Source organism: Hyaloscypha bicolor (genome assembly GCF_002865645.1).
Source record: "Hyaloscypha bicolor E unplaced genomic scaffold K444scaffold_60, whole genome shotgun sequence".
Classification (NCBI taxonomy): domain Eukaryota; kingdom Fungi; phylum Ascomycota; class Leotiomycetes; order Helotiales; family Hyaloscyphaceae; genus Hyaloscypha; species Hyaloscypha bicolor.
The window spans coordinates 846,512-868,286 of record NW_020194562.1 but is presented as its reverse complement, the minus strand read 5'-3'; the positions used below and the strand labels follow the sequence as shown (position 1 = coordinate 868,286).

Below are 21,775 nucleotides of genomic sequence, written 5' to 3'. Positions count from 1 at the left end.
CGGCAAAGAAAGGGGTACATCACGGGCCTCAACAAGAACGTGGATATCAAAATGACAGACAATTATCCTTCAAAGACATTTGAAGATTGGATGTGCAAGTCTGTTTTTCTATCCTATACCACAATATCAACTTGATCAAAAGCTGTTTCAATTCTAAGATTGAGAAGTGTTTGCGGTGCTAAGCGTAGCTTATGCAGACTCGCTTAATTCACGCGACCCCTATCTCAAAGATCGTCATTCTTGCCTGATCCATTGTTAGTTCCTCCTGTTAACAAAGTTGCACGTCAAAGCTCGAGATTGACATCAAACACGAAAGCGTGATGGTACCCACCTTTGACACCCCGTTTGTGGAGGCTCGGCGGAAATCACTGCCATGCCGTGTTGCGGGATCGACAGCGACTAGTCCCGGATTCCTATTGGAGGATGTCCGAGCAAAACGGGAGAAGCTGCATAAGCCACAAATGGCAAACTTGCTTCTTCCCAATACAACACACGAGAAAAATGCTACGTCACTGCATCACCGAGTCATGCATGACCGAGAGGTGCAGCTCCTGAGCTCCGTGCCCTTCCACTGAGGACTTTTCCGCCAAGTCAAGCGGCCTGATCCCAAGCCACCAAGCAAGCTGTCGGTTTGGGCTGGACATATCATTCCGTGGCACGGCGTTCTCCTGCCCTTCCAGACCGATATGGATACCAGATGATCCGATGGCTCTACAAGACTTTTAACATTTGGGATGTATTCTCGACAAAGTTAAAGCTTTGCCTTGGCCTGTCTGTGCAAGGTGGCATATTGTCAATAATGAGTGCTGCCATGAGCCCTCGCCTGTTGCACCAGTGAGAGCTTATGCTGGATGATGCAAGGGCCTGGAATCCAAGAGATCCTTCACAGTCAGGTGAACTTCTCTTAGAAAGGGCGTAACATGGCGTAGCCTGGCGTACATGAGGAAATCAATAGTTCCATGAGTCGACCCTAGGATACGAGAAAGAGGGGGTTGCTGAACTTGAGTCTTCTGGGAACTGAGTCTCTGGGGTCCTTCTTAAGTCTGGCAGGTCCCTGAATGTTGCACGGTAAGGTGCTCTCCATCATATCTAATCTGATTCCATCTGATTCCTGTGCTTTGAGTTCACTCGTCGTCAACATGTCTCACACATTCGTTTTTCTTTTCCTCTCGTTGGTCTCGGCTGCGCTGGCGGGCACGGTAACTTATGATTGGAGCATTGATTGGGTCACTGCTGCACCTGATGGATTCTCCAGGCAAGTGATTGGCATCAATGGTGCATGGCCATGCCCGCCAATCAAGGCCACCGTCGGAGATACCGTTGTGGTTAAAGTTTACAATAATCTCGGAACCGAATCCACTGGAATTCATTTCCATGGCCTCGATCAGAGAGGAACCCAGTTTATGGATGGTCCATCTGGAGTGACACAATGCCCAATCCCTCCCGGATCATACTTTACCTACACCTTTCAAGTGAGCAAATTTCCGAGATTTTAAAATTAGGAGCTGATCTTTCCTCATCAGATTGATAAAGCAGGCTCGTACTGGTACCACAGCCACAACAAAGGACAGTACCCAGATGGTCTGAGAGGTGCGAATTCAAGAAATCAAGGAAAGTGGATCAAGATTGACATTGCCAGGTCCTATCGTTGTCCAAGATCCAGCGGATCCTTATGCAGGGCAATACGACGCGGAATTGGTTCTCACAACCTCAGACTGGTACCATAATACAGTCCCAGTCCTGCTCCAGCAACTGCTCAGCCCATCAAACACCAGATTTTTCCCACCATTACCAAACTCGCTCTTGATTAACGACTCTCAAAATGTCACGTTCCAGTTCACGGCAGGAAAAACGTACAAAATCGACATTATTAGCATGGCCGCGTTTGCCTCTACTCTTCTCCAATTTGATTCTCACACGATGAGAGTAATTGGAGTCGACGGCAGTTACATTCAAAAGCACGATGCGTACCAAATTCGGGTGGCTCCAGCACAGAGATACACCGTCCTTCTCAACGCGCAGCCAACTACGCGAAGAAATTACGCATTCTTGGCATCGTTAGATGAAAATAGAGATTACCTGAATGATCCAGCTCCCGCCTACCCCTTGAACATCACGGGATATATCGTTTACGATAGCACGAAACCGCTCCCCCCTCCATACGTCGTGAACAAATGGAGCATTGTGAACGATTTCACTTTTGTGGCGTTGGACAACCAGGCGCTCCTGGGAGCACCAGATGTCGACATCACGCTGGACTTCACTTTCTGCCTCGATTCCGGCGGGATCCCAAGGTAAGCAAGCCATTTCCCCCTCAAATTTAAGTCCGTGACTAACCGAGAGACAGGGCATGCTTCAACAACATAGATTACGTCACACAAAAGGTTCCCTCGCTCTTCACAGCCATTAGCACCGGAACTGAGAACTCCAACCCAGCCATCTACGGACAGGTGAATCCCTACGTCGCCAAGAAAGGCTCTATCGTGCAGCTCACGATCAATAATCTCGATGCAGCCATCCACCCGTTCCATCTCCACGGCCATCAATTCCAGGTTTGCGAGAAACCGTCCTCTGGGAAAGGGACATTCAATGGGCTTGTCAGAAACTTCCCCGCTGTTCCTATGAAAAGGGATACGATTGCTGTTAATCCGAACAGTTATGCTGTTATTCGGTTTGTGGCTGATAATCCGGGGGTTTGGTTGTTCCATTGTCATATTGAGTGGCATGTTATCATGGGTCTCACGGCAACGATAATTGAAGCGCCAGAGGCCCTTGTTGGATTGTCCATCCCGGATGATAATCAGGCCGCCTGTAAAGCTCAAAATATTCCGATTGCGGGTAACGCCGCCGGGAACACAAATAATTTGACTGATTTGACGGGCGCGAATACGGTTTCGCCCTATCCTGATAATGGGCAAGTCATTTCCGGCCACTTGACTTGGACTTGGCTAACAGTTTTGTAGGGCCGCGTATCCAAAGAAGAGGAGCTCTCAACGGACCAGACGCAGTCTGGAACTCAGTCGCGATGTCTACGTGGAGACTTAATGCGGGGTATATTTAATGTGGCGATTGGGAGTGTTGAACGTAGTTGTAATTTTCGAGTTCCTGCCGAGCAATTCAGCGATTGTTCATCATGTTCTTTGAACCTTGGCAACCCCCTGCCTAGTGATTGTAAATCATAATTCCATTTATAATTCCCTCACAGGACAAACACTCCCTGCATTTTGCAATTAGCAAGTACATATTTACGGCTTATATTACGCGCAGATGCTTGTTCGAAGGACACAGGGGGTTCATTTACCATGTCGACGTCAGCATAGAGTTATTTTTGTGTCCTCAAAGTAATCAAGGTTAAGTACATCTGACAGTAATCGAAATTGGCCATGGAGCATGGTAAGAATGTGCCAGATGGTTTATATAGCTGACATTAAATGGCGTTTGTTGACTCTTCAATAATCCGAACAGTTTGCGGGAGATCGGCGTAAGCACCGTTAACTCGGGAGTCCGTACTGGTACCTTCTCCGCTTTGAATGTCACTTGATCTTCACCCCGAATTGAGATTCCTATGGCTGGGTCTTGATGCATGACAGCTGTTGCGTCTGCAGTCCGATTGTCCTTGTGCGACCAGGGAGACCTTGGCCAACGCTAGCTAGGTTATCGTTACCAGGCCACTCTTTTGGGAACCTTGAGGTTGATCAACGGACGATCGAAATATGAATCAAGTAATGCGCGGCCAAATTAGGTTTTCAACCTTACGTCTAATTGGTTTATGACGCTTTTAAATGATGAACAGTTTGGAATTCCGCCACGTAGCAGTCCTTGCCAGCCACCGGGGAAGATTCCGCCCACCCATGGAGCAGCTACCGAATCAGACAACACCACTTGCTAAAAAGCCAAGGGAGCCTCTGACGCCTGCGGCTTTCACCCAACAAGGTAATTCCGTGCTCTACCCTTGCAGAAGCGTCTCTGGTCCAGGCTGACTCTGCTCCGCACAGGAGCCCCCGCATCCATCCAGCTCAATCATGACTCGATATGGTTGGTCCCTGCATCTCAAACCCAGCCTTCTTATCAATTTCTCCGTCCGAAGCTTCACTTACCTTACTCCCTTTTGATATCTGCGTGACGATCACGTTCAGATCAGGTCCAGAACTAAGACATTAACGTCTCTCCCATACGCTCTTTTGAATCCTGAAGTCACGGACGTCCGGCACCCCCTTTCATCCTCTGCACCACGAATGAGTTGAGGCAACTCATGAATATTAATCTGGTAGACAGCTTGTAGATCTTGCTACGCTCCGCAATCGTGCATCAAGGGTACAAGGAGATCATTGCCTCAAAGACAAGGACTTACAAGTCCCAATATTATCCCCATCACTCTTTCCTCGGACTCAACGTCCTTCACATCCGTTCTAACCATAATTTCAATCGTTTGAAAATATACAGTCGTTTCATCTACTGCAGCGAAGCCTCAAGGTCTTTTCCCCGTGGGAAATTTCACTTGACGATCTCTCAGACCCACAAGCCACAGGCAAGGACACGCCATATAATTATCCCCCAGCCTTGTCTCTCGCAGTCGGAATGTTCTCACGGGCTTCATCCTACTCATCTCACAACCCCAAGTTAAGGGCCTCCTGCGATACCTGTTTTTTGGCGAAGGTCAAATGCAGTAAGGGTCGCCCAATGTGCTCCCGATGCCTCGCTTTTGGAGCAGAGTGCAAATACAGCCCATCCTCTCGAGCCGGCAAGCCGAAATCAGAGCACAAAGGGAGCCGATCTTCCAAGAAGAATAGATCGATATCAGAAGACACAGCCGTTTTCAGCCCTACCGACTACTCACCACCGGCACTGAGCACCGACGCAGAAGATCCAGCATCTTACTTCCCAGAGACAGACTGGTCGACAACACCAACCTCTGAAGCCGACGGATATGAGACTCAGCGTTTTGTATCCCCTCCTCTCATACCGGTATATGGCGACCACTCATCTGAGTCAAACAGCGCAGCGAGTACTGTAGATACACACGACCCATATTCATATTGGACGCACTCGTCACCGACCTACGTCAATTCCCCATACCTCCACAATGTCGACTACTTGCACCCAGATGATGTCACTGAATCGTCCATCTCGCCAACGGCTCCCTGGGCTGATCACTCAAACTCGTTCCAGTTCTCAAATTCAGATCCTTGCGATCGACGACTCGGGTCAATGCCCAACCTCTTCATGGATGAGTGTTTGGCGAGAACGACGACTTGCAACTGCTTCAACTCGTGTCTCGAAGCACTCCAGACACTTCACAATTTTAATGCGGTACCACCTGCTTCATCTTTCGATATTGTCCTAACTGTGAACCAAAAGGCGATGGAGGTATGTTCAACAACGCTGAACTGTTCGATATGCAACTCCAGATCAGGCTCCAACCACCGTACCATGCTCTTAGGAACCATCCTTGGGAGAATTATCCTGATCTACCAAGACGCGTCAAGGGACTATTTTGGCCCGGCATCTGAACCTGGTAGTCACTCGCTTCCGCTCACTTTTGGTGTCTACAGAGTAGCGAGTGAGGACATTAGATGGATGCAGTTGGTGATCATTCTCCGGGATCTGAAGAAGTTCAAGGGATTGCTCACTAGGTTTCAGAAGACGGCAAAGGGGAGCGAGGCAGAAGAGGATATCGAGATGCATCGTGCAGTCACCAATCGCTTGTACCAGAGTTTGAATCTCACATGCCATGCGTTGAAGAAGCACAAGGACTTTTCATGGGGCCAAGTTGATTGAAGTCATGGATACTTTCAAGTTCAGTCTCTGTAGATCATTCTGCATTATAGCACAGGCTTTCCCGGAGAAATTGAGAGACTTTGGAAAGAGTCTTCTCCGTTCTCATTTATATACTGGAGGCTCACAATGAGGCAAGATATACGTGCGAGGCGTTGGGGAAAAAAGAAATTCTAGAATAATCATCTTGGCCTCATATCACTTCACTTCACCATGAGATTGCTTCCGGAAGACTGTATCCACAGTACCAACTTCCACCAGAAACCTCAACAGAATTCAATCATCAACTTTCAGGTTGCTGAGGCCCAACTTCAGCACATGCAAAAATTCATCCCAAGAACAGATCTTCGAACCAATTAGAAATGGTACCTGAAAAACAACCAATGCTCCTTCAGGGACCAGACGGCATAACATTGAACCGCAACACACGAACCACGACAATTTGCCACGACACCCCCCAACGCTGGGCATGCCACCACCTCAGCGAGGTCCCCGGACACGAGGTCCACGCTCCTCACCAACCTGCAGCCCAGCAGCTTCATCCGTAGTTACGCATATGGCAGATGCCGGTCCTTCTCGCTATTACAGCAATCAGGGACCCGCTCCTTATCGATGATCCTGCAGGGTTGATTTTGGGTTTGTGGCTGGCTGCGGGGATGTCGATCCTTCCGTAAAGCCCACGCCGCACCGGCTCGGTTTCTCGGCCCCCTTGACTTCCCAACCAGAGCTGAATGCGGGTCTCGCCGTCCGGGGCAGAACGATAAGGATATAATCCTTTCAATGGACTGTGAAGCTGTAATCGTCATACATATGTGTGGTATGTATCGAGAACCATGTGAGCACCCTTGGCTGTTGAGCCTAAGGGAAGCGAGAAGACGCAATCCCGCAGAGGCTTAGAGCAAAGAGCATTATTTGATGACTGCAGACTGCACTGGAATTGTACTCGTGTAACCCTCGGAACGAGGCTGATCCCTTGCGAGGAACCCTGCAGCTCTCTTATCACGTCTCTTAAAGATGTTGCTTATCACTACTGTACAAAGTCCCAGTTCTCTGTGAGTTGTAACCCATACCCTTACCCTGGGAAGGAAACAAGACAGCAAAAAGTATCATGCCAAACTAAGAAAACCCATTAGCTTGGTCTTGGGTTCGGAGACTTCGGATCTAAGTGGAGAATGCCAGGGTTGCTGCCTGTAGTCGATCAGTGTTCGCAGGAATCGGAGTACAAGGAAAGTGACCTCGTAATACGGGGATCAAAGCCTGCAAGTCCATCACTAAATTCGCTTGGTTTGTCTCGCTAGGGCGCAGGGCTGCCTGAGCTAGCACTATCAACGCAAATACGGGGTTCAAGGGTCTTGACCGTTGTTCTCGAGGTTCACAGGGCTGCCTCATCCCGGAAACGATATCACAATGAGTTACAGTGCAGCAACAAATGGGCCCAAAGCCTTGGCCATTCATACTGAGTGCAGGATATTTTTTTCATTTTGGCGACATTTTAATAAGCGTGTAAATGTTGATATAGCTTTTAGGAGAGTGACTTAGATTGCGCCTCAACGGCTGAACACGTAAGCGTGCTTGAGCTCAACCCAAGAATAGGGGGGTGGGTCATGTGCCTACTGCTACCAGACGAGGCGAGGGAATTGACAACGACAACAACTATACTGCTAATTGCAGGTTCAAATTATACTGCAAAGATCCAGTGCGTTCAGATATGCAGTTCTTGGCCTCTCATCACCCCTCTAAGCGCATAAAACGAAAAGCACTACTGGATTTTGCTGGCTAAAGTTTTCTCTCAAACTCTGAGCGATCTTTTATACAAAAGAACCTCAGGCCTCGACTAAGAGGCCAAAAGACTGGCCTATGCCTTTTGCCATTCTCTCTCCGCAAACTGGAGCCTAGAGAGCCTTGACTTTATGGTGGTTGTGAGCACCAGTGTAATAAGTGAAGCTAACATTAACTAATATGAGAAGTCCGTAAACAATCAAAACCGAGGGAAGACTTCAAAGCACTTGCAGAATAGATTCAACAACAAATACATAAACGATGAGACACATAGAGGAAAGATTATCAGAAGTCAATTTGAAGATTGCCACCCAGAGCTCTAGCATGGAATACTTTCCATTCACCTTCTCAGCCCTACGGCCACTTTTCCTCTGATTTCGAAGTTGCCACTCTCAAAGCTTATCCCAAACCTACAAAATCGCGCTTATAAGCAGGTGCGTCGCCGTAAATAAACTCAGAAGTTGTCAATTCGTAGATTTCGATACATATGCCATGTGGATTCCACCTCTAAGACGCATTCCTTCTAAACCCAGCCATAGTCTTACACTGACACTATTGTAGCAAGCTAAAGCAAAGTTGAGCATTCCCTGCCTCCGCTAACTCACAGGTCACCCTCACTCTATCCTCTAAAAGGATTTAGGCAAGCCCTCTTCCCTATGAATTGTCGGCCGGAAGAAGCTGGTGAAACCCAACGATTCTCTCCATCTTCCACCCCTTCTTTGCCGCTTTGCCTCCATTGACCAGGGCCACCACCTCGCTCGGATGCACGATATTGAAAATAACCATAACACAAAACATCAGCAACGAGTCAAACATGTACAGATACACCTCGTGCGATAGAAGGTACCCTGAGAATCCTTGCACATATTCCACCACGCGGAAAATGGAACGGACCATTATCAGCACGCTTGCTGCGTATAGAGCGACGAGATGTTTGCGCCAAGGCACCGCTATCCGAGCTTGGGAGTTCGGCACTTTGCGCATGACAACTTCGAAGTGCATCGCAACTGCAATGAAACAACCGAAGAAGACGAGCTGGACGAAGAGTCCGCCGACCACAAGATGCGAACCAGTTGCGAGACCAGACTGCGTGCCCGAAGCTTGGATGCCGCCTCCTTGAATTCGGTTGTGAGCCATTTGCTAACAGTGAGTTGTGGATTGTGCGGGCCACTTACCACCCCCCTGGAGGAGGAACGACACGACGTCTCCGCAAACGAAGAGTTTCGTGAGCCACTTTTTCTTGATTAACGCCTTCGACTCGCCATCCGCAAGGATGATCACCCGACTTAATTCCATGTAGATGCTTGCCGCGAAGAGTGCAGGTGCAACGAGGAGGAGAAGTGTTTGAACGAGGTATGGACCCAGTGTCCAATCTGGGGACTGTTGACTAGAAACCGCACGTGCAACATAACCAACCCATTCAACTATTTGGGTTCTATTAGCTTATGGAATTTAGTTTGCTGCAGGAAGCTCATGGGGTGACGCACAGAATCCTCCTACGACCATGGGAATCATGAACCATGTCCGGGTCTGCAGTAGTTGGTAGGAATGAAGGGATGTTGTTATGAGAAACACAATGGTGAAGATGACGGCTGCCGCTATCGAGGGGTCGTAGTGGTAGAATTTGAATTCGTTCGCCATTTTCGTGCTTGAAGTGAGGCACTGCTGGACTTTTGATCTTCAAGATTTAGATTGCCAGAACCAGAACTTTGGTCTCTGGGCAGAAATGAAGGGGAACTGTGAGACGGAGCAAGTCGGAATGGAAAGTGTATCCATCTTGTCATGTATGATACATCGTAGCAACTTATATGTTTGTGAGATTTTGTGAAGAGTGCGTATCTGCAGGTCCCGTAGGATGTGCCACAATACATTCTTCGTACTCTATGCCTATTCGAGAAAGATGTTCGGTATTGTATCCCAATTAGAGCCAGAGCAGCGACGAAGGGCATATTGAAAAGGGGGCGGCTTCACCTCGGCTATGTTCGCCTCGCATCGTATAGCATCGTACACTATCCCCAATATGGATAGAATTGTGCCCTCTGCAGCTGGCATCGCACATCCGTCGAGGCGGTGCAAACGCTGAGACCCTTGTGTCTCAACACTCATCATTTACAACATCTTCTGTATTAGAAAAACTCAGTAGATGTAGGGCATACGACTACTGGCGCACACACCCTAGACTCTGCTTCGGGATATGAGTAGACCAGGGCTATATATCACAAGCCTGGAGACATGTCGTCTAGACGCACGCATTCTAAATCGCGGCACGGCTGTTCGCAATGCAAATCTGCTCATATCAAGGTATGTAAATCCTGCTTGACCACCCACAATTCCCGACTTACTAAACGCAGTGTGATCTGGCTCAACCAACATGTGGCAAATGCGCGAGGACTGGAAAGAGTTGTCAATTTCCAAATCTGGTCAACGGACGGCTGCCAAACATTCCATCAACAATATCTCGCCACGGAAGTCCAAGAAGCTCATCGCTGCTGTCGACAGTTCCGCCTCCAGATGAGACGACCATTGCTCCAAGTGTGCTTTACCCGTCTGAGGTAGGGATCGTGGCTTGGGATGATCTAGAGCTCCTGCATCATTATCTGACTGTCACCTCCACAACGCTAGCCAATCGAAACGATCTCCGCCAAATGTGGCAGATCCAGATCCCAAAGCTGGCGCTGAAGCAAAAGGTTTTGATGCACAGTCTCTTGGGTGTCGCGGCATTACACATTGCCTCATCGCGCCCAGAAAGCCAGTCTTCATACATCGAGAGAGCCATCCGGCACCATAACATCGCCCTCCGAGAGTATAGCTGCCAACTTCACAGTATGACGCGGGAGAACAGCGCATCGTTGTTCGTTTGCGCAACTTTGATTGTTATTTTCGCACTCAACCTCGCCATGTCAAGGCCGCATGAGGAGCCCATGGGGCCCATCGAAGAGATCTTAGGTATCTTTACACTGCTGCGAGGCGTGCCGTTTGTCCTGGGAGAAACGTGGTCTTGGATCCAAGAGAGCGAGGTTGAACCCATGTTTAGAGGCAGAGAGGTGGATGACACGATTATACTAGCAGATGATATCGCAAATTCCGTCGACTTACTTGAAGAGCGGAATCGAATATCTTCGATTGAGTGTTCTGGAGCAGATACGTATGCTCGTGCTATTCAGGAGTTGAAGGTGTACTTTAAACTGTTGTCATCAAAGGATCTGGACAGGGACCATGGGATGGTGCTTAGCTGGCCGATTTCGGTTGGCCGGGAGTATATTGCGCTACTGGGTTCCCGGGAGCAGATGGCTCTGGTGATTTTGGCGCACTATGCTGTCATTCTTCACGAAATCAGAGATACCTGGTGGGCGATGGGGTGGGGGAGGAAGCTGATCCAGGAGGTGTGCCAGGTGGTTGATATTGAATGGAAAAGCCTGATTGCGTGGCCCATGGATAAGATTATGATAGGGAGATGAAGATGAAGGTGTTTTGGTATGACTCTCAATTTTTCACTCTCGTGAATGCTTCGGTTGTGATTTCCAAATCATGAGGGAATGAATTGACCACCACCACGGCTATTCTGCTAACTGCTGCGAGAATCTAATTAAACTGTAAGGACTGAGAGGATTTACGCATACTGGTCTTCGTATCTTCTCATTCTTCCAAGATCACAGCACATATAGAAAAGATTAGAGAGTATAAGATTCCCACTGTCTTTGATGCTTTTGGGTTGTGTTTCTTAGACAACAGCCTGCACTTATGTCTTCAAATATGAGATATTCAGTCTTTTGCTCCACTTTACAAATATAATTGCCCGTGTCCCCACTTTGTTAAGACTGCAACCCCATCCACTAAGAGAAGAAACTCTCAGGGCCGCATTGTATAATAAGTAAAGTCTTGGGGCAATGAGATTTGATTTGAACATTGAGAGCGTTGGTGATGACTGATTATGTTCTGTGGAGACTCAAAGTTGAGAAGTTTGGTTGCTGGGCTGAAGAGTACTTTCGGCGATATGTCTAGCCGAGAAGACTTTCCATATAGCTCCATAGCTGACACGAGGGACTAGTTAGATGAAATAATTGAGAACGATTCGGCCGGGACAATTAGAGCTCTGTGTTGCTCTATAAGAAAATTGTTCCGCTTAATGAGAATCTCAAATGCAGCGGCAGCGTCGTTACATGAGCCCCACAGCTCATTTTCACCCCAATTAGGCAACATTCAAAGCCTCATTTAACTGCAAGCGTTCCTATGGCTCTGTAAAAATAAAGTATTTAATCTATTTAAATCATTTATTTTCTATATTTTGCGTAGTAACACAGAAAGCAGTAATAGTTATATCTTGAAGTATTTAGCACAGTAGCCATGGGAGTACTTATGAATTCGCAAAGCAGCTGGGCCTTCCTCCCATTGCTTTGCAACTATTAAATCGATCACAGCAGGAGTAGGGAATTGCGACCTAGTAGTTTATAGTACGAAGGCGGCGAGCATTAAAATCTGTTCAACTGGCTAAGCGAGGATTTGAGAAGTCAGGGGGCTGCGCGGTTATAAATGTCTCGCAATTTCTCCCCAATTTTAATCGTTATAAAAATCTTGGAAAAGATTAACGGGCTATTTTGTATTACATAAAACTCTTATAGAAAGTTTTGGGTGTTGCGTTAGGGATTAATGCGACTTTCCGCACAAGGCAATTTTAGTGTTCTTGCGCGCACTTTGCAAATGGACGACGTTCAACGCCTGTCGCCTTCGTAGTAGAGTGGAGGCTATTTTTTTAGAAGCTGACGTTACAGCTTCCAAAAAGATAATTTGTGGCTATTTGCGAGAATGGACGAATATTGCTTCTGTGTTGCTGGGTACTTGTTTTCGGTCTGCAGGGTAGCGGCTAATTTTGTTCTTCGACATCTTCAAACCATCCAGTGGCCAATTAGTGAACTTTTGCGTCTATGCATGTCTTCAGGAGAAAGTTCGCCGCTGCCAGTATTCTGCTATCAAAGCTGGGTCCCTGAACAAGAGAGATTTGGCTGTTCAAGAGCGCCAGGAAGATACCATTCTCCGTACTCAAGTTGAGCTTGGTTACGTTTCCCCTTGACAAGACTCCTCCATACGATGCAGTTTCATACACCTGGGGTCGACAGGTCAGAAATAAGACTTTATATCTCGACGATGGTATATTAAAGACTACAAGGAACGTCAGTGGGATCGCTGGCAATCGTGCAACGTGGGAGTGGCCAAATTGGCTTTGGATCAACGCTGTTTGTATTAACCGGGACGACCTGGACGAGCAACCGGGCAAGCTCCGACTGATGGGCGACATATATCGCAGTGCATCACGAGTTCTGGCCTGGCTTGACTACGAGGAGGTGTCTCTACTTGATCTTACACTAATATCTATTCTCAGTCACCACTTCTGGTAAAAAAAAAGCTGGCATACTGCTGCTAATTAGTAGAATGAGTAGAGTGATGGATGGCAAGATCTTGAAGCGAATGTGGCGAGCACGAATCAAGTTCACTTTTCAGAGCTACTGGTACAAGAGGTGGCTCTGGCCAAAAGAATCAACATTGTCTACGGATATCGCGACATAAAGTCATGTGACTTCGGGGCATGCTTGGCCGAGATACACTATTCGTCCACTACAGGCTCAGATGATAGTGGATGCAGACGCTACAAGTCCCTATAACTATGCTCAGGCCCTATAAGGCGTTTCAGGGATTAAAAGATATTTATAGGGTATGCCCCTGCAAGTACAGGGACCCGGTCGCTAAAGTGCCCTATAAAACCTCCAAATTCCAGCGTCTAAGCGCTATAGCCACCGTGCCAATAGCATGGCGCGACAGCTACAGGGCACATGCACTGAAGTCGCATGACTTTAAGCCCCGATATCCGTATGGAGGTCAGATACTGAAATGGGATATTTCGACAGCGAGCCCATATTGGATCCCCCGAATACGCAGTATCGTATTATTGAGAAGTACATAGAGCATTATATAATTGCAGAAAGCGAAACAAGCAATAAGGGAGATGAAGCACCACAAAACCTTACGAAAGAAACTCGCTCACGCATATCCTCATTGATCGCCATCCGGAGTTTCATCCAAATCTGGACCGTTGCAACTGTTAACCACGCTTCCTCTGATGTCTGAATTCGAATTAATAAAGGACGATGGTTAGCTGATTTCACTGCTAGGTATAGTTAAGGAGTGTCCGGCGGCTCTACTAAATAACCTTAACCTTCCGACCAGGGACGTTTTTTAAAGGTGGCTCAGTATCTGCTATTATCTGCTCCGGATTTTGTTCTAACATCTGGTAGCATTGATTACTCAAGAAATATTGACAGCCTTGTGTCTTGGGCGCCTGATTGGTCAACTGTTTCCCTTCACAGGCAAGGTCCATCGCTCTTCACATGTAGTGACTTTGCACAAGTACCGGAGATAGCATCCGTAATAGGAAGTAGCCAGTATAGTTGTGGCATGCCAAGAGGTTCCCCCAGAGCAAAGCCAGGGGTTCAAGTGGAAGGTTTACAACTTTTGATAAAGAGCGTTGGAGTATCTCAAATATTCGAGCTGTCTCCACCCTTCGCGGTGCCGCTGCCGAAACATTTATCTGATATAGCTTCATTTCTCCGTCGTAAGAGCGAACTGACAGCAGTGAAAGAAGCAGAGAGGCTACTGAGGCACCTCCCTAGCTACTACACACATTCTTCTGGCTAGATCTCAGCCGAGGCCATCTGGAGGACTCTCAAAGGCAGCAGATGGATGAATGGGGATCCATCAAATGAGACTAGCACCATGACAGTTTCTCCAGCTTCAAGAACATTCTGAGAGAAGTACTCATGCTCCAAGCGCTGTCGGGAATTTCTGTAAGAAACATCAACCAGCCCATGGCTAACCCGATAGCGAGGCAGCTGCGTGATTTCGAGGTCCCAGCTGCGCTCCTCGCGATTAATATGAATTGAGCGCACAAGTTTATCGGCAGCATGGCGGTCTGGGGAAAGAGAGTGATGTTGACCAAGGATGCGCACCTCTGCTGAGTCCCACACATGTTTCAGAAAGGAGACCAAATCGTTGTTGTCAAGGGTCTTCAGCAGCTGTTGGCGCTTAGGTCCCTAATGTCAACTGGAGAACAATGGCAGCTCGTCGGCGCTTGTGGTGTTCATGGGACCATGAGGGGAGAACTCTAGGGCTCTTGGGAAGCTGGTCGATGGCAAGGTTTAATCGTCATATAAAATCTTAACGTACCATTTGTTCATATAATCTTACAACAGAAAGAGTTCTACCTTTATCTAACATTGCATATGCTCGTGCGTAAAAAGCTTCTGAAAGTAGAGTAAGCTATCTACCACTTGCCAAACCGATTCTCATGTAAATACATGACCAGACAATCGAATCATTAATCCACCCAAACAAGTATCATAGCCCATTTTCATCTGAGGTTTGTTTCCACGTCTCTTAGCACCAGCTGTCTTACGAAGTGGTTAGCTCAAACCCCAAAGAGATGCAAGAATGTAAGATATAGCTCACCTGTCTCGGTCCTCTTCGCAATACGGTATTGTTGAATTGGCTTTCTGGCAATAACTTGGTTAATGAAAGTCGCAGAACGTGCTATTCGGTTGTGAACTGAGAGACGGTTCTTGGAGAGGGGTAAAATCTTGGCCTGCGCTCAGTGGTTGAGGCGAATATAGAACATCTGTTGAAGTTTGCGGAAACTCGAATGCGCTAGCCGTAAATGCGTCGCAGAGCTGCTCTGTCTGATTGAATGTTGATTCTCGATATCCATCTGCCGTCATGGCTGTTCCGTTGCTGGAAAATGAAGGCATTTCATAGCCTTCAAACGTATTGTGCCCGTACTGGGGATTGATGTTTGTTGCGAATGTAATCTGACTTTGACAGGAAAGCCTAGACAAGTCAATGTTCATTGGGTTCATGAAAACTTGTTTAAAGTTAGCTTGGATTCGAGACGGAAGCAGATAGCCACTAGTTATCCGATTAGGAATATCTTTGCTGGTCCGGAACGAAACGTGGGATTCTCATGTCAACTTACGAACCTGAGCTTTGGGGAATAGCACCCTCGGATGGGGTGTTAGCATAAAATAAGTGGCCAGGTACTGTTTGCTCCCTGATGCCACTGGAACTTGGGCTGTCGAAGTGTGAATTCATTCGGGTCAAAGAATTCATCCCCGGCTGAAGGACGGTGGGAGTCGGCTCCCAGATCACGGTATTATAGGCACAGCATCCACGGCAATGGGGCCGCATTGATGGCCGCGTGAAACCCTGGTGTGTCATGCAAGTTCCTGACAATGCTGGCCTTTGCTGCAATCCGGCGCTGGGAGGTGCGCAAGGTTGAAATTTCGCCAGATATCCGGGGCTTCGACCAGGCCCTCCAGCGGGCTGGGTAATGTGCGGGCAAAAGTCGTTCTGCCCTGGAAGACATGCCGCCGTAGGGGGAGAAATTGGCGGCGTGGCATATTCTCTGGTCAATGGAGGGCTACCGTTCTTGGACAAATTATCACACTGTGACATTTGATCCGAGCTTGGAGGCAAGCTTGGGAGGTCCAAGCCATTGGCAGTGCCAGTCGAGTAAATATTCATAGAAGGCATTCCATCCTGTTGATATCTAGTCTCCAAATCTCTGTTCAGCAAGTCCCATTGACTGCTCAGCAGCTGATCTGCGCCGATCAAGGGACCAGCAGTGACACTTGTCGCCACTAAGCGGTCTTCCTCCAGGTTGGAGGTTTCACTATAGCGGCTCGCGGTAGATGTTACAGAACACCATGAATTCTGGGATTCTGACCGCTGAAGAGCGGTGTAGCTCCATCAGTGCCGATACCGCCGGTTGCATACTGTTTCGGTGGATGGCGACACTACTCATAGTCAGCATCTACTTTTTCTTTTTCTTCTTGGCAGGAGAGCATGCTTTCTCTTTCTTTCTTCGATGTTCTTCGCAAGCACCTCTTTTGCGGGTTGCTGCTACCTCCAACCTTTCCGCGTCAGTAAGATTCCGGCGCTGTCGCTTTTGCAATGGAGTCTTCTCAATCAAAACATCATCGGCCGGAAGGGGAGGGGGCATAGGAGGGCCTTCCACGGCTCGTGGCTCCTGCGGAGCACCGTTGACGCGTTTCCTTGGCTCTTGGGGCTTCCCAGCTTCCATGATCTTGGCCATTTCTCTGGTTCAAGTTGCAAATAGCGGCGAGGATTGGAAATAGCCCCCGGAAGAATGAAAGGGAGAACAGATAATACAAAGAGAACTGGAGACGGGGAATGAAGCCATCCTTCATCACAGAAGAATCGGTCTAGTATATGAGCTCAACAAACAAAAAGTAACGAGAGCATCAAAAGTCTAAGAGAACGCCGCTAATGGCACAACACCGGTGAACACCTCGCTGCTGAACCCGTAACAATTCCGCCCCGATCAGCACATGGCCCCTTGGCCAATTGTTCCAGCTCACCGGGCGCCTCGTATAAGTCGCTCTTGATATATTTTGTCGAAATCATTGAGAATATGAGAGATAACGGTGAATGGAGCTAAAGTTTTGAGGCTATGTGTGGGGTTGGTGATGAGGCCTGCAATGGCGTGTAAGGTGTTTCTGCCCAACCTGCCCAACCCCTAGCCGAGCAAGTCAGAGAACACACGTGTTACCGTTCGCAGCGGCCCCACAATTCGCCTTGTATTTCGGCTGGCTGTCCGTTCCACTCACTCACCGGCCGTTCGCCGGCGCCAGCCCTACTCCATTTCGTGCCGCCAGATAGGGGCAATTTGCCTATTGATCCTCACGCATCTGGTGCAACATACCTTGCACTGGAAGTAGTGTCAGTCTTCAACAGCTTGCAGAGGTAAGCAGAGGTGTTTCGTTCAAGGTTCACTAGTATGTCCTTCCCATCAAAGCTCCCATACTGTGCGACTCCCAGCATGTATCTCCGTGGTATTACTGATTCCAAACCCTTCTTATTAAAATAAAGAATAAAAAAAAGTCTTCGAAATGACCCGCAACCTGCGATAAATGAGCAATATTGAACCCGTTAAATCTTTCCAGGCACCCAGAGGATCTGTGAGCTCATATCACTGAATAGCGGTAATTCTGTCGCCGAATAATAAAAATCTAATTCTTCAAATACAGATATTTCCACATAATATCCTCTGCCTCAGCAGTCCACCTTTTCCGCCGCCACAGAGACGAAATTCATGCGTCAGCCACTCCTGTCTGTTTCACTCCATGATACAATTCAGCCAGCTCACTCCAGATCGTCAAGTTACAGATTATATCTACTAGAAGCCTCTCAAACTCTCCCAGCTTCGATCTCTCTGGATCCGGATTTCGGCAAATTCGGCTCTTCAAGCCGAATCCCCCTCGTTGCCAGCCCAAATACTGCAAGAATAGTAATAATAATAAACTCCATCAGTGCAGCCAAAACTACTCTATATACAAGAGGACCCGTGTATGCATTGATCCCTTTGTCGAATTGGGAGATGAGAGAATAGAGAATCCTAACACCAAGGAAAGGAAGAGCAAAAGGGATGGCGATAAGAAGCTGTGATCATGAAAAGGTCAGTTTCGCCAACCTTAATATGTGGACTACGCCAGTCCTCGCTACGGAGAGGAAGACTTACGCGTCTAGAATCAACGCCTCTGGCCTGAGAGCGCCAGGCCAAAACCGTCAACACGAGAAGAGCGACCCAAACGGCGACAAACAAAACATACCCTACTTTTGCTAGCGCCTTTCCATCTTTAATCCCAACAACTACCAACGCAAGGCCAGCTCCGACAATGAGATGCAGTGCTGCTTCCGCTGGCCATCTTAGCAACCACGATCGATACTCTTGTAGATAATGATTCGCTTCAGCCAAGACTCCCAAGACACCCAAGATGAGGGGCGAGAGCCCGACACCGGAAATGATTTGCGTAGCCTCGGATGTGGCATTTTTCTTCTCGTTGTTGATCTGGAGGGCCGAGCCAATGATGCGGAGCGAGCAGAAGGCAACAATGAAGAACCACCCTACCAGACCGTGCTTGCCGTGTGTGTAGAGTGCGTGAGCGCAAGGGATGATGAGAAGGAGATAGATTGCTAGCTCTGCGGCCGCGAGCTGCCCGGGTTGGGAGAGCATATTGAGTCGGAGGTGGGGTGGTGGAGATTATGTTTGGAAATTGGTGGGTACGGTGGGAGTGTAGGAGTTGACAACGAGTGTTTGGGGAGAAGAAGACGTTGAATTGAATTAAATTTAGGTTCAAGTGTGGACTATGGGTTCCTTATTATACTTCTCTTTAGGAAGAAACGCATTCGATGCGAGGGTCCACATCCCAAGGTATATTCCATTGCGAGCTGCGAGATGAGAATCCGAAAGCTTGTTGGTGCCGGCGATTTGCGGCGCAGTGGTCAGAAGAAAATACCACCTTGACCTTTGAATCCTAACTGTTAGAGGCTGAAGCAATAGTGAGAAGAGTCGCGGCACGGTGATCGCCGATGAAAGATTCAACGCGGCGGCGGCTGATCATTCAGCAGTGACGTATTCCTTATGATAAGCTGTTGTCAGACTCTCCAATACAATTCTATTCAGGTTAAGCTTTGACAGCTTGATAGGAAACGGAAACTGGTTGAGGACATGTAGTTCGGATCGTCGTGATCTGCGCTGTAAAACGAGTCGCTCGCTCCAGCCGCCCTCGGATTTCGCATTCAAACCTCGGATGCAAGGTCGCATTCGGATTCCCAAGCTTGGTGCGAATAAACGCGAAAACGCAATTTTGGCGTTTGTCAGACCTCGGATGAAGTGAGCATTGGGAGGTCAATTGCCTATAAAAATACTGGAAGTCCACGAGTTTGAAACCCCATTTAGACTGGTCAGCTTCGAGTTCGAGTCGTATTTGCGGTCAAACATATTCAGCGATCAAGGCCACTACATTGAGCTCTCAGTTCATTATATACATACGATTACACCATAAATCATACTCATTATGGGTCTCATTAGACTTGGAGCCTTAGGCGTAGGAGCAACACTGCTCGCCGAGAGAATCACCAAGTGAGTCTGTTTTTCTCATAACATTCAGCATTCACCCCCTGTCAGATATTCATGGCTTCAATTTACTGATCCCTTCTCACAAGTTCACATGATAAACGCGAACAACGAAAGGAAATGACAAGACAGGGGAATGCTGCGAGATATCAATCTCAAAACAACATCCCTCAGGAGTATCCAAACAATAGCCGTGACCCACCTCCCCAGTATCAAGCCACGAGGGATGGCTATCAAATTTTTTCCCAACGAGGATTTGATTCTCAACAGTGCTCATCTGATGGAGCTGCCAAAAATTAAAATCTAGGACTTGGAACCCAGCGATAGCCCGTGTTGAATCGAGATACTTGCGAATTTATATCTTCGGTTTTGGGATTCTTTCTCGGGACACTCATGGAGTGTATTGTGTGATATGGGTATGAATGACTGCTTTCTGCTTCCACATGGGTGTTGTTTTACATGTATAGGAATAAATTGCCTTAAATAGGAGAAACATGGACGAATGTTCACAAAGAGCATATATTTCTATTGGCCGATGCGCGTGCATCGGTAAGAAGGTCTAACACTCTGAACCTCGTCTTCTCGAGCGCCAGGAGGTTTATCATTTATCTCAAACGGTTGAACTCTTTGCCTTGAATATTTCCCTTCTCTTAGCTGAATGCATCACGAAGGGATCATCGTTTGTCCTTCAGCTTGCCTCGTTTGTAATGTCAAAGCAGCGAACCCAACCAACTTTTGCAGCGGCCAAGCCATTGCCCACTGCCACTCTTCCGGCAGTTTGGTCTGGATACCAAACACTTCTCTCTCAGCAATACCCCTCATCCACCAAACATTATCAACCGCCTTAGCCAGACAGAAAAAGTATGCAAGAATCACCAGCGCCCTTGGAATACCCTCGCTAAGCCTTTCGACGAAAACTGGGCCTACTACACTGGGGAATGCGTAGATGAGTCTCCGGATTTGGGATGCGTCCGTCTGACCACTTTCAATGCGACTGAGTACGCAACCTATAAAGCCGAGTGCGAATTGGTATGCATTCTGGCTCTCTGAATCCACAGTCTCGTCCGTGGCCCGCCAAGTTGTAAGTTGAGTGAAGGGCTCTAAATATATATTGAGAGAAGCTTCACTTATAAAATCGGCTATGTTCGGTTTGGCGGTCAGGATGCACATAACCTTGCTGGACTGAGATACCAAAGGTAAGCCTTGCTGGAAGATAGGGACATTGCCGGCCAGAATGTAAAATAGTTGTAATGGAGGCGAGTAGGAAATCAACTCCGTGCTCTGGAGAAGGATGAAAGCCGGGAGCGCGATGAGAACGGTGGATATTAGGACCGCCTCTGCATTGTACGTACTTATTTCTCGGACGGCGCGACGATGTTGACTGATTGCCGCATTGAAATATGTGCGATGAGTGTCGGCCATGTCTTGCCGCTCGGGTTGGATCTTGGCCAAATGAAGCGCGGCAACAGAGATTATGGCGTTCAGAAGAAAGTGGTGCTCAAATGCCAGAGTCGGAGCGTACTCCTGCCACATGTCTGAAACGTCCTGGTCATGCAGAGACAACCAATCTTTCCTTGTCGTGAATGAAGTAAATTGATGCATAAGACGCATTTCTAGAAGTCGACGTTCTGTGGACTCCACTGACACCGTCTTTTCAAAATCTCGCGCTGAGATATATGGAGGGGTGGGAGATGATGCTTGTGTTGCAAGAGGTGTTGATACATTGGATATTTTATGTCCGCCGCCCCGTTCAGACGGGTATTCGCAGGCTGTTTTGCCGCGTAAACAGGAAGCACATGAAGGGCGTGTTTCTGAGCACTGTATTTCGAAGCCAACAAATGGTCAGACGCCAAACACAGAAGGGCTACAGGAATATGTGTAATCCGTAAGAGAATACATGCTGATTGCTTACCTTCACTTTTCGGGCTTTGCATCGGCTACATCCTCCCCTGGATTTCGTGTGCGGCCTATGAGCTCGGCCTTTGGCTTGCGAGTCGCCCATGTAACTAGTCGTGCAGAGATAGTGACGATAATGCAAAGAGGCGTTGGCAGGTGTTCCAATTAGTATTAATCTTAAGCCTTGTATTGCGTGATTTGAGAGCGGGAACGAAGCAAGCTTCAACAATCTGGTTGTTCCCACGATTGAGGCGCAGCATTTCCCGAGGCAGTGCTGGGTATGACCCCGCCTCATGCATGATAACTTCAGACCTCGTAATTTGGAGAAGGAATTGACCCCTGCAC

General features: G+C 47.9%; 8 protein-coding genes across 8 annotated transcripts; 4 read left to right on the top strand and 4 right to left on the bottom strand.

Moving 5' to 3' along the window:
• Nucleotides 1-1,139: 1,139 nt before the first annotated feature.
• On the top strand, nucleotides 1,140-2,963 carry K444DRAFT_643041 (multicopper oxidase; the record flags this gene model as incomplete). The annotated part of the gene is made up of 4 exons (XM_024884813.1): nucleotides 1,140-1,472; nucleotides 1,524-1,590; nucleotides 1,640-2,294; nucleotides 2,348-2,963. The coding sequence occupies 4 exons, from the start codon at nucleotides 1,140-1,142 to the stop codon at nucleotides 2,961-2,963; spliced, it is 1,671 nt and encodes a 556-aa protein (XP_024737380.1).
• A 1,615-nt stretch (nucleotides 2,964-4,578) lies between these two features.
• K444DRAFT_629420 (uncharacterized protein) lies at nucleotides 4,579-5,778 on the top strand (the record flags this gene model as incomplete). The annotated part of the gene is made up of 1 exon (XM_024883050.1): nucleotides 4,579-5,778. One exon carries the CDS (start codon nucleotides 4,579-4,581, stop codon nucleotides 5,776-5,778), a length of 1,200 nt encoding a protein of 399 aa, XP_024737379.1.
• A 2,229-nt stretch (nucleotides 5,779-8,007) lies between these two features.
• Nucleotides 8,008-9,354, bottom strand: K444DRAFT_561028 (RTA1-domain-containing protein). Its single transcript, XM_024876919.1, has 3 exons — nucleotides 9,042-9,354; nucleotides 8,730-8,978; nucleotides 8,008-8,669 (listed from the first exon to the last, which is right to left on the bottom strand). The coding sequence occupies exons 1-3, from the start codon at nucleotides 9,193-9,195 to the stop codon at nucleotides 8,209-8,211; spliced, it is 864 nt and encodes a 287-aa protein (XP_024737378.1). The 5' UTR covers nucleotides 9,196-9,354; the 3' UTR covers nucleotides 8,008-8,208.
• Nucleotides 9,355-9,644: 290 nt separating this feature from the next.
• On the top strand, nucleotides 9,645-11,320 carry K444DRAFT_612621 (uncharacterized protein). Its single transcript, XM_024880175.1, has 2 exons — nucleotides 9,645-9,855; nucleotides 9,906-11,320. The coding sequence occupies exons 1-2, from the start codon at nucleotides 9,787-9,789 to the stop codon at nucleotides 11,010-11,012; spliced, it is 1,176 nt and encodes a 391-aa protein (XP_024737377.1). The 5' UTR covers nucleotides 9,645-9,786; the 3' UTR covers nucleotides 11,013-11,320.
• Nucleotides 11,321-12,578: 1,258 nt separating this feature from the next.
• Nucleotides 12,579-12,947, top strand: K444DRAFT_528369 (uncharacterized protein; the record flags this gene model as incomplete). The annotated part of the gene is made up of 1 exon (XM_024874719.1): nucleotides 12,579-12,947. A coding segment is annotated over one exon (369 nt), but the record flags the coding sequence as incomplete, so codon positions are not given.
• Nucleotides 12,948-16,208: 3,261 nt separating this feature from the next.
• K444DRAFT_393504 (uncharacterized protein) lies at nucleotides 16,209-16,831 on the bottom strand. The gene is made up of 2 exons (XM_024872467.1): nucleotides 16,445-16,831; nucleotides 16,209-16,391 (listed from the first exon to the last, which is right to left on the bottom strand). Exons 1-2 carry the CDS (start codon nucleotides 16,688-16,690, stop codon nucleotides 16,290-16,292), a joined length of 348 nt encoding a protein of 115 aa, XP_024737375.1. The 5' UTR covers nucleotides 16,691-16,831; the 3' UTR covers nucleotides 16,209-16,289.
• Nucleotides 16,832-17,487: 656 nt separating this feature from the next.
• On the bottom strand, nucleotides 17,488-18,823 carry K444DRAFT_393490 (uncharacterized protein). The gene is made up of 2 exons (XM_024872466.1): nucleotides 18,137-18,823; nucleotides 17,488-18,057 (listed from the first exon to the last, which is right to left on the bottom strand). Exons 1-2 carry the CDS (start codon nucleotides 18,629-18,631, stop codon nucleotides 17,806-17,808), a joined length of 747 nt encoding a protein of 248 aa, XP_024737374.1. The 5' UTR covers nucleotides 18,632-18,823; the 3' UTR covers nucleotides 17,488-17,805.
• Nucleotides 18,824-19,965: 1,142 nt separating this feature from the next.
• On the bottom strand, nucleotides 19,966-21,600 carry K444DRAFT_612620 (uncharacterized protein). The gene is made up of 2 exons (XM_024880174.1): nucleotides 21,447-21,600; nucleotides 19,966-21,352 (listed from the first exon to the last, which is right to left on the bottom strand). Exons 1-2 carry the CDS (start codon nucleotides 21,534-21,536, stop codon nucleotides 20,198-20,200), a joined length of 1,245 nt encoding a protein of 414 aa, XP_024737373.1. The 5' UTR covers nucleotides 21,537-21,600; the 3' UTR covers nucleotides 19,966-20,197.
• Nucleotides 21,601-21,775: the final 175 nt, after the last annotated feature.

Coding starts and splice junctions, on each gene's coding strand:
- K444DRAFT_561028 (XM_024876919.1), bottom strand. CDS start 9,195: ATGGCGAACGAATTCAAATTCTACCACTACGACCCCTCGATAGCGGCA. Junction 8,979..9,041: donor CATGGTCGTAGGAGGATTCT/GTGCGTCACCCC, acceptor GAACCCAAATAG/TTGAATGGGTTGGTTATGTT. Junction 8,670..8,729: donor GTTCCTCCTCCAGGGGGGTG/GTAAGTGGCCCG, acceptor ACCGAATTCAAG/GAGGCGGCATCCAAGCTTCG.
- K444DRAFT_612621 (XM_024880175.1), top strand. CDS start 9,787: ATGTCGTCTAGACGCACGCATTCTAAATCGCGGCACGGCTGTTCGCAA. Junction 9,856..9,905: donor GCAAATCTGCTCATATCAAG/GTATGTAAATCC, acceptor TACTAAACGCAG/TGTGATCTGGCTCAACCAAC.
- K444DRAFT_393504 (XM_024872467.1), bottom strand. CDS start 16,690: ATGGCCAAGATCATGGAAGCTGGGAAGCCCCAAGAGCCAAGGAAACGC. Junction 16,392..16,444: donor ATCGAAGAAAGAAAGAGAAA/GCATGCTCTCCT, acceptor GACTATGAGTAG/TGTCGCCATCCACCGAAACA.
- K444DRAFT_393490 (XM_024872466.1), bottom strand. CDS start 18,631: ATGCTCTCCCAACCCGGGCAGCTCGCGGCCGCAGAGCTAGCAATCTAT. Junction 18,058..18,136: donor GAGGCGTTGATTCTAGACGC/GTAAGTCTTCCT, acceptor TCATGATCACAG/CTTCTTATCGCCATCCCTTT.
- K444DRAFT_612620 (XM_024880174.1), bottom strand. CDS start 21,536: ATGGGCGACTCGCAAGCCAAAGGCCGAGCTCATAGGCCGCACACGAAA. Junction 21,353..21,446: donor GCAAAGCCCGAAAAGTGAAG/GTAAGCAATCAG, acceptor TTCGAAATACAG/TGCTCAGAAACACGCCCTTC.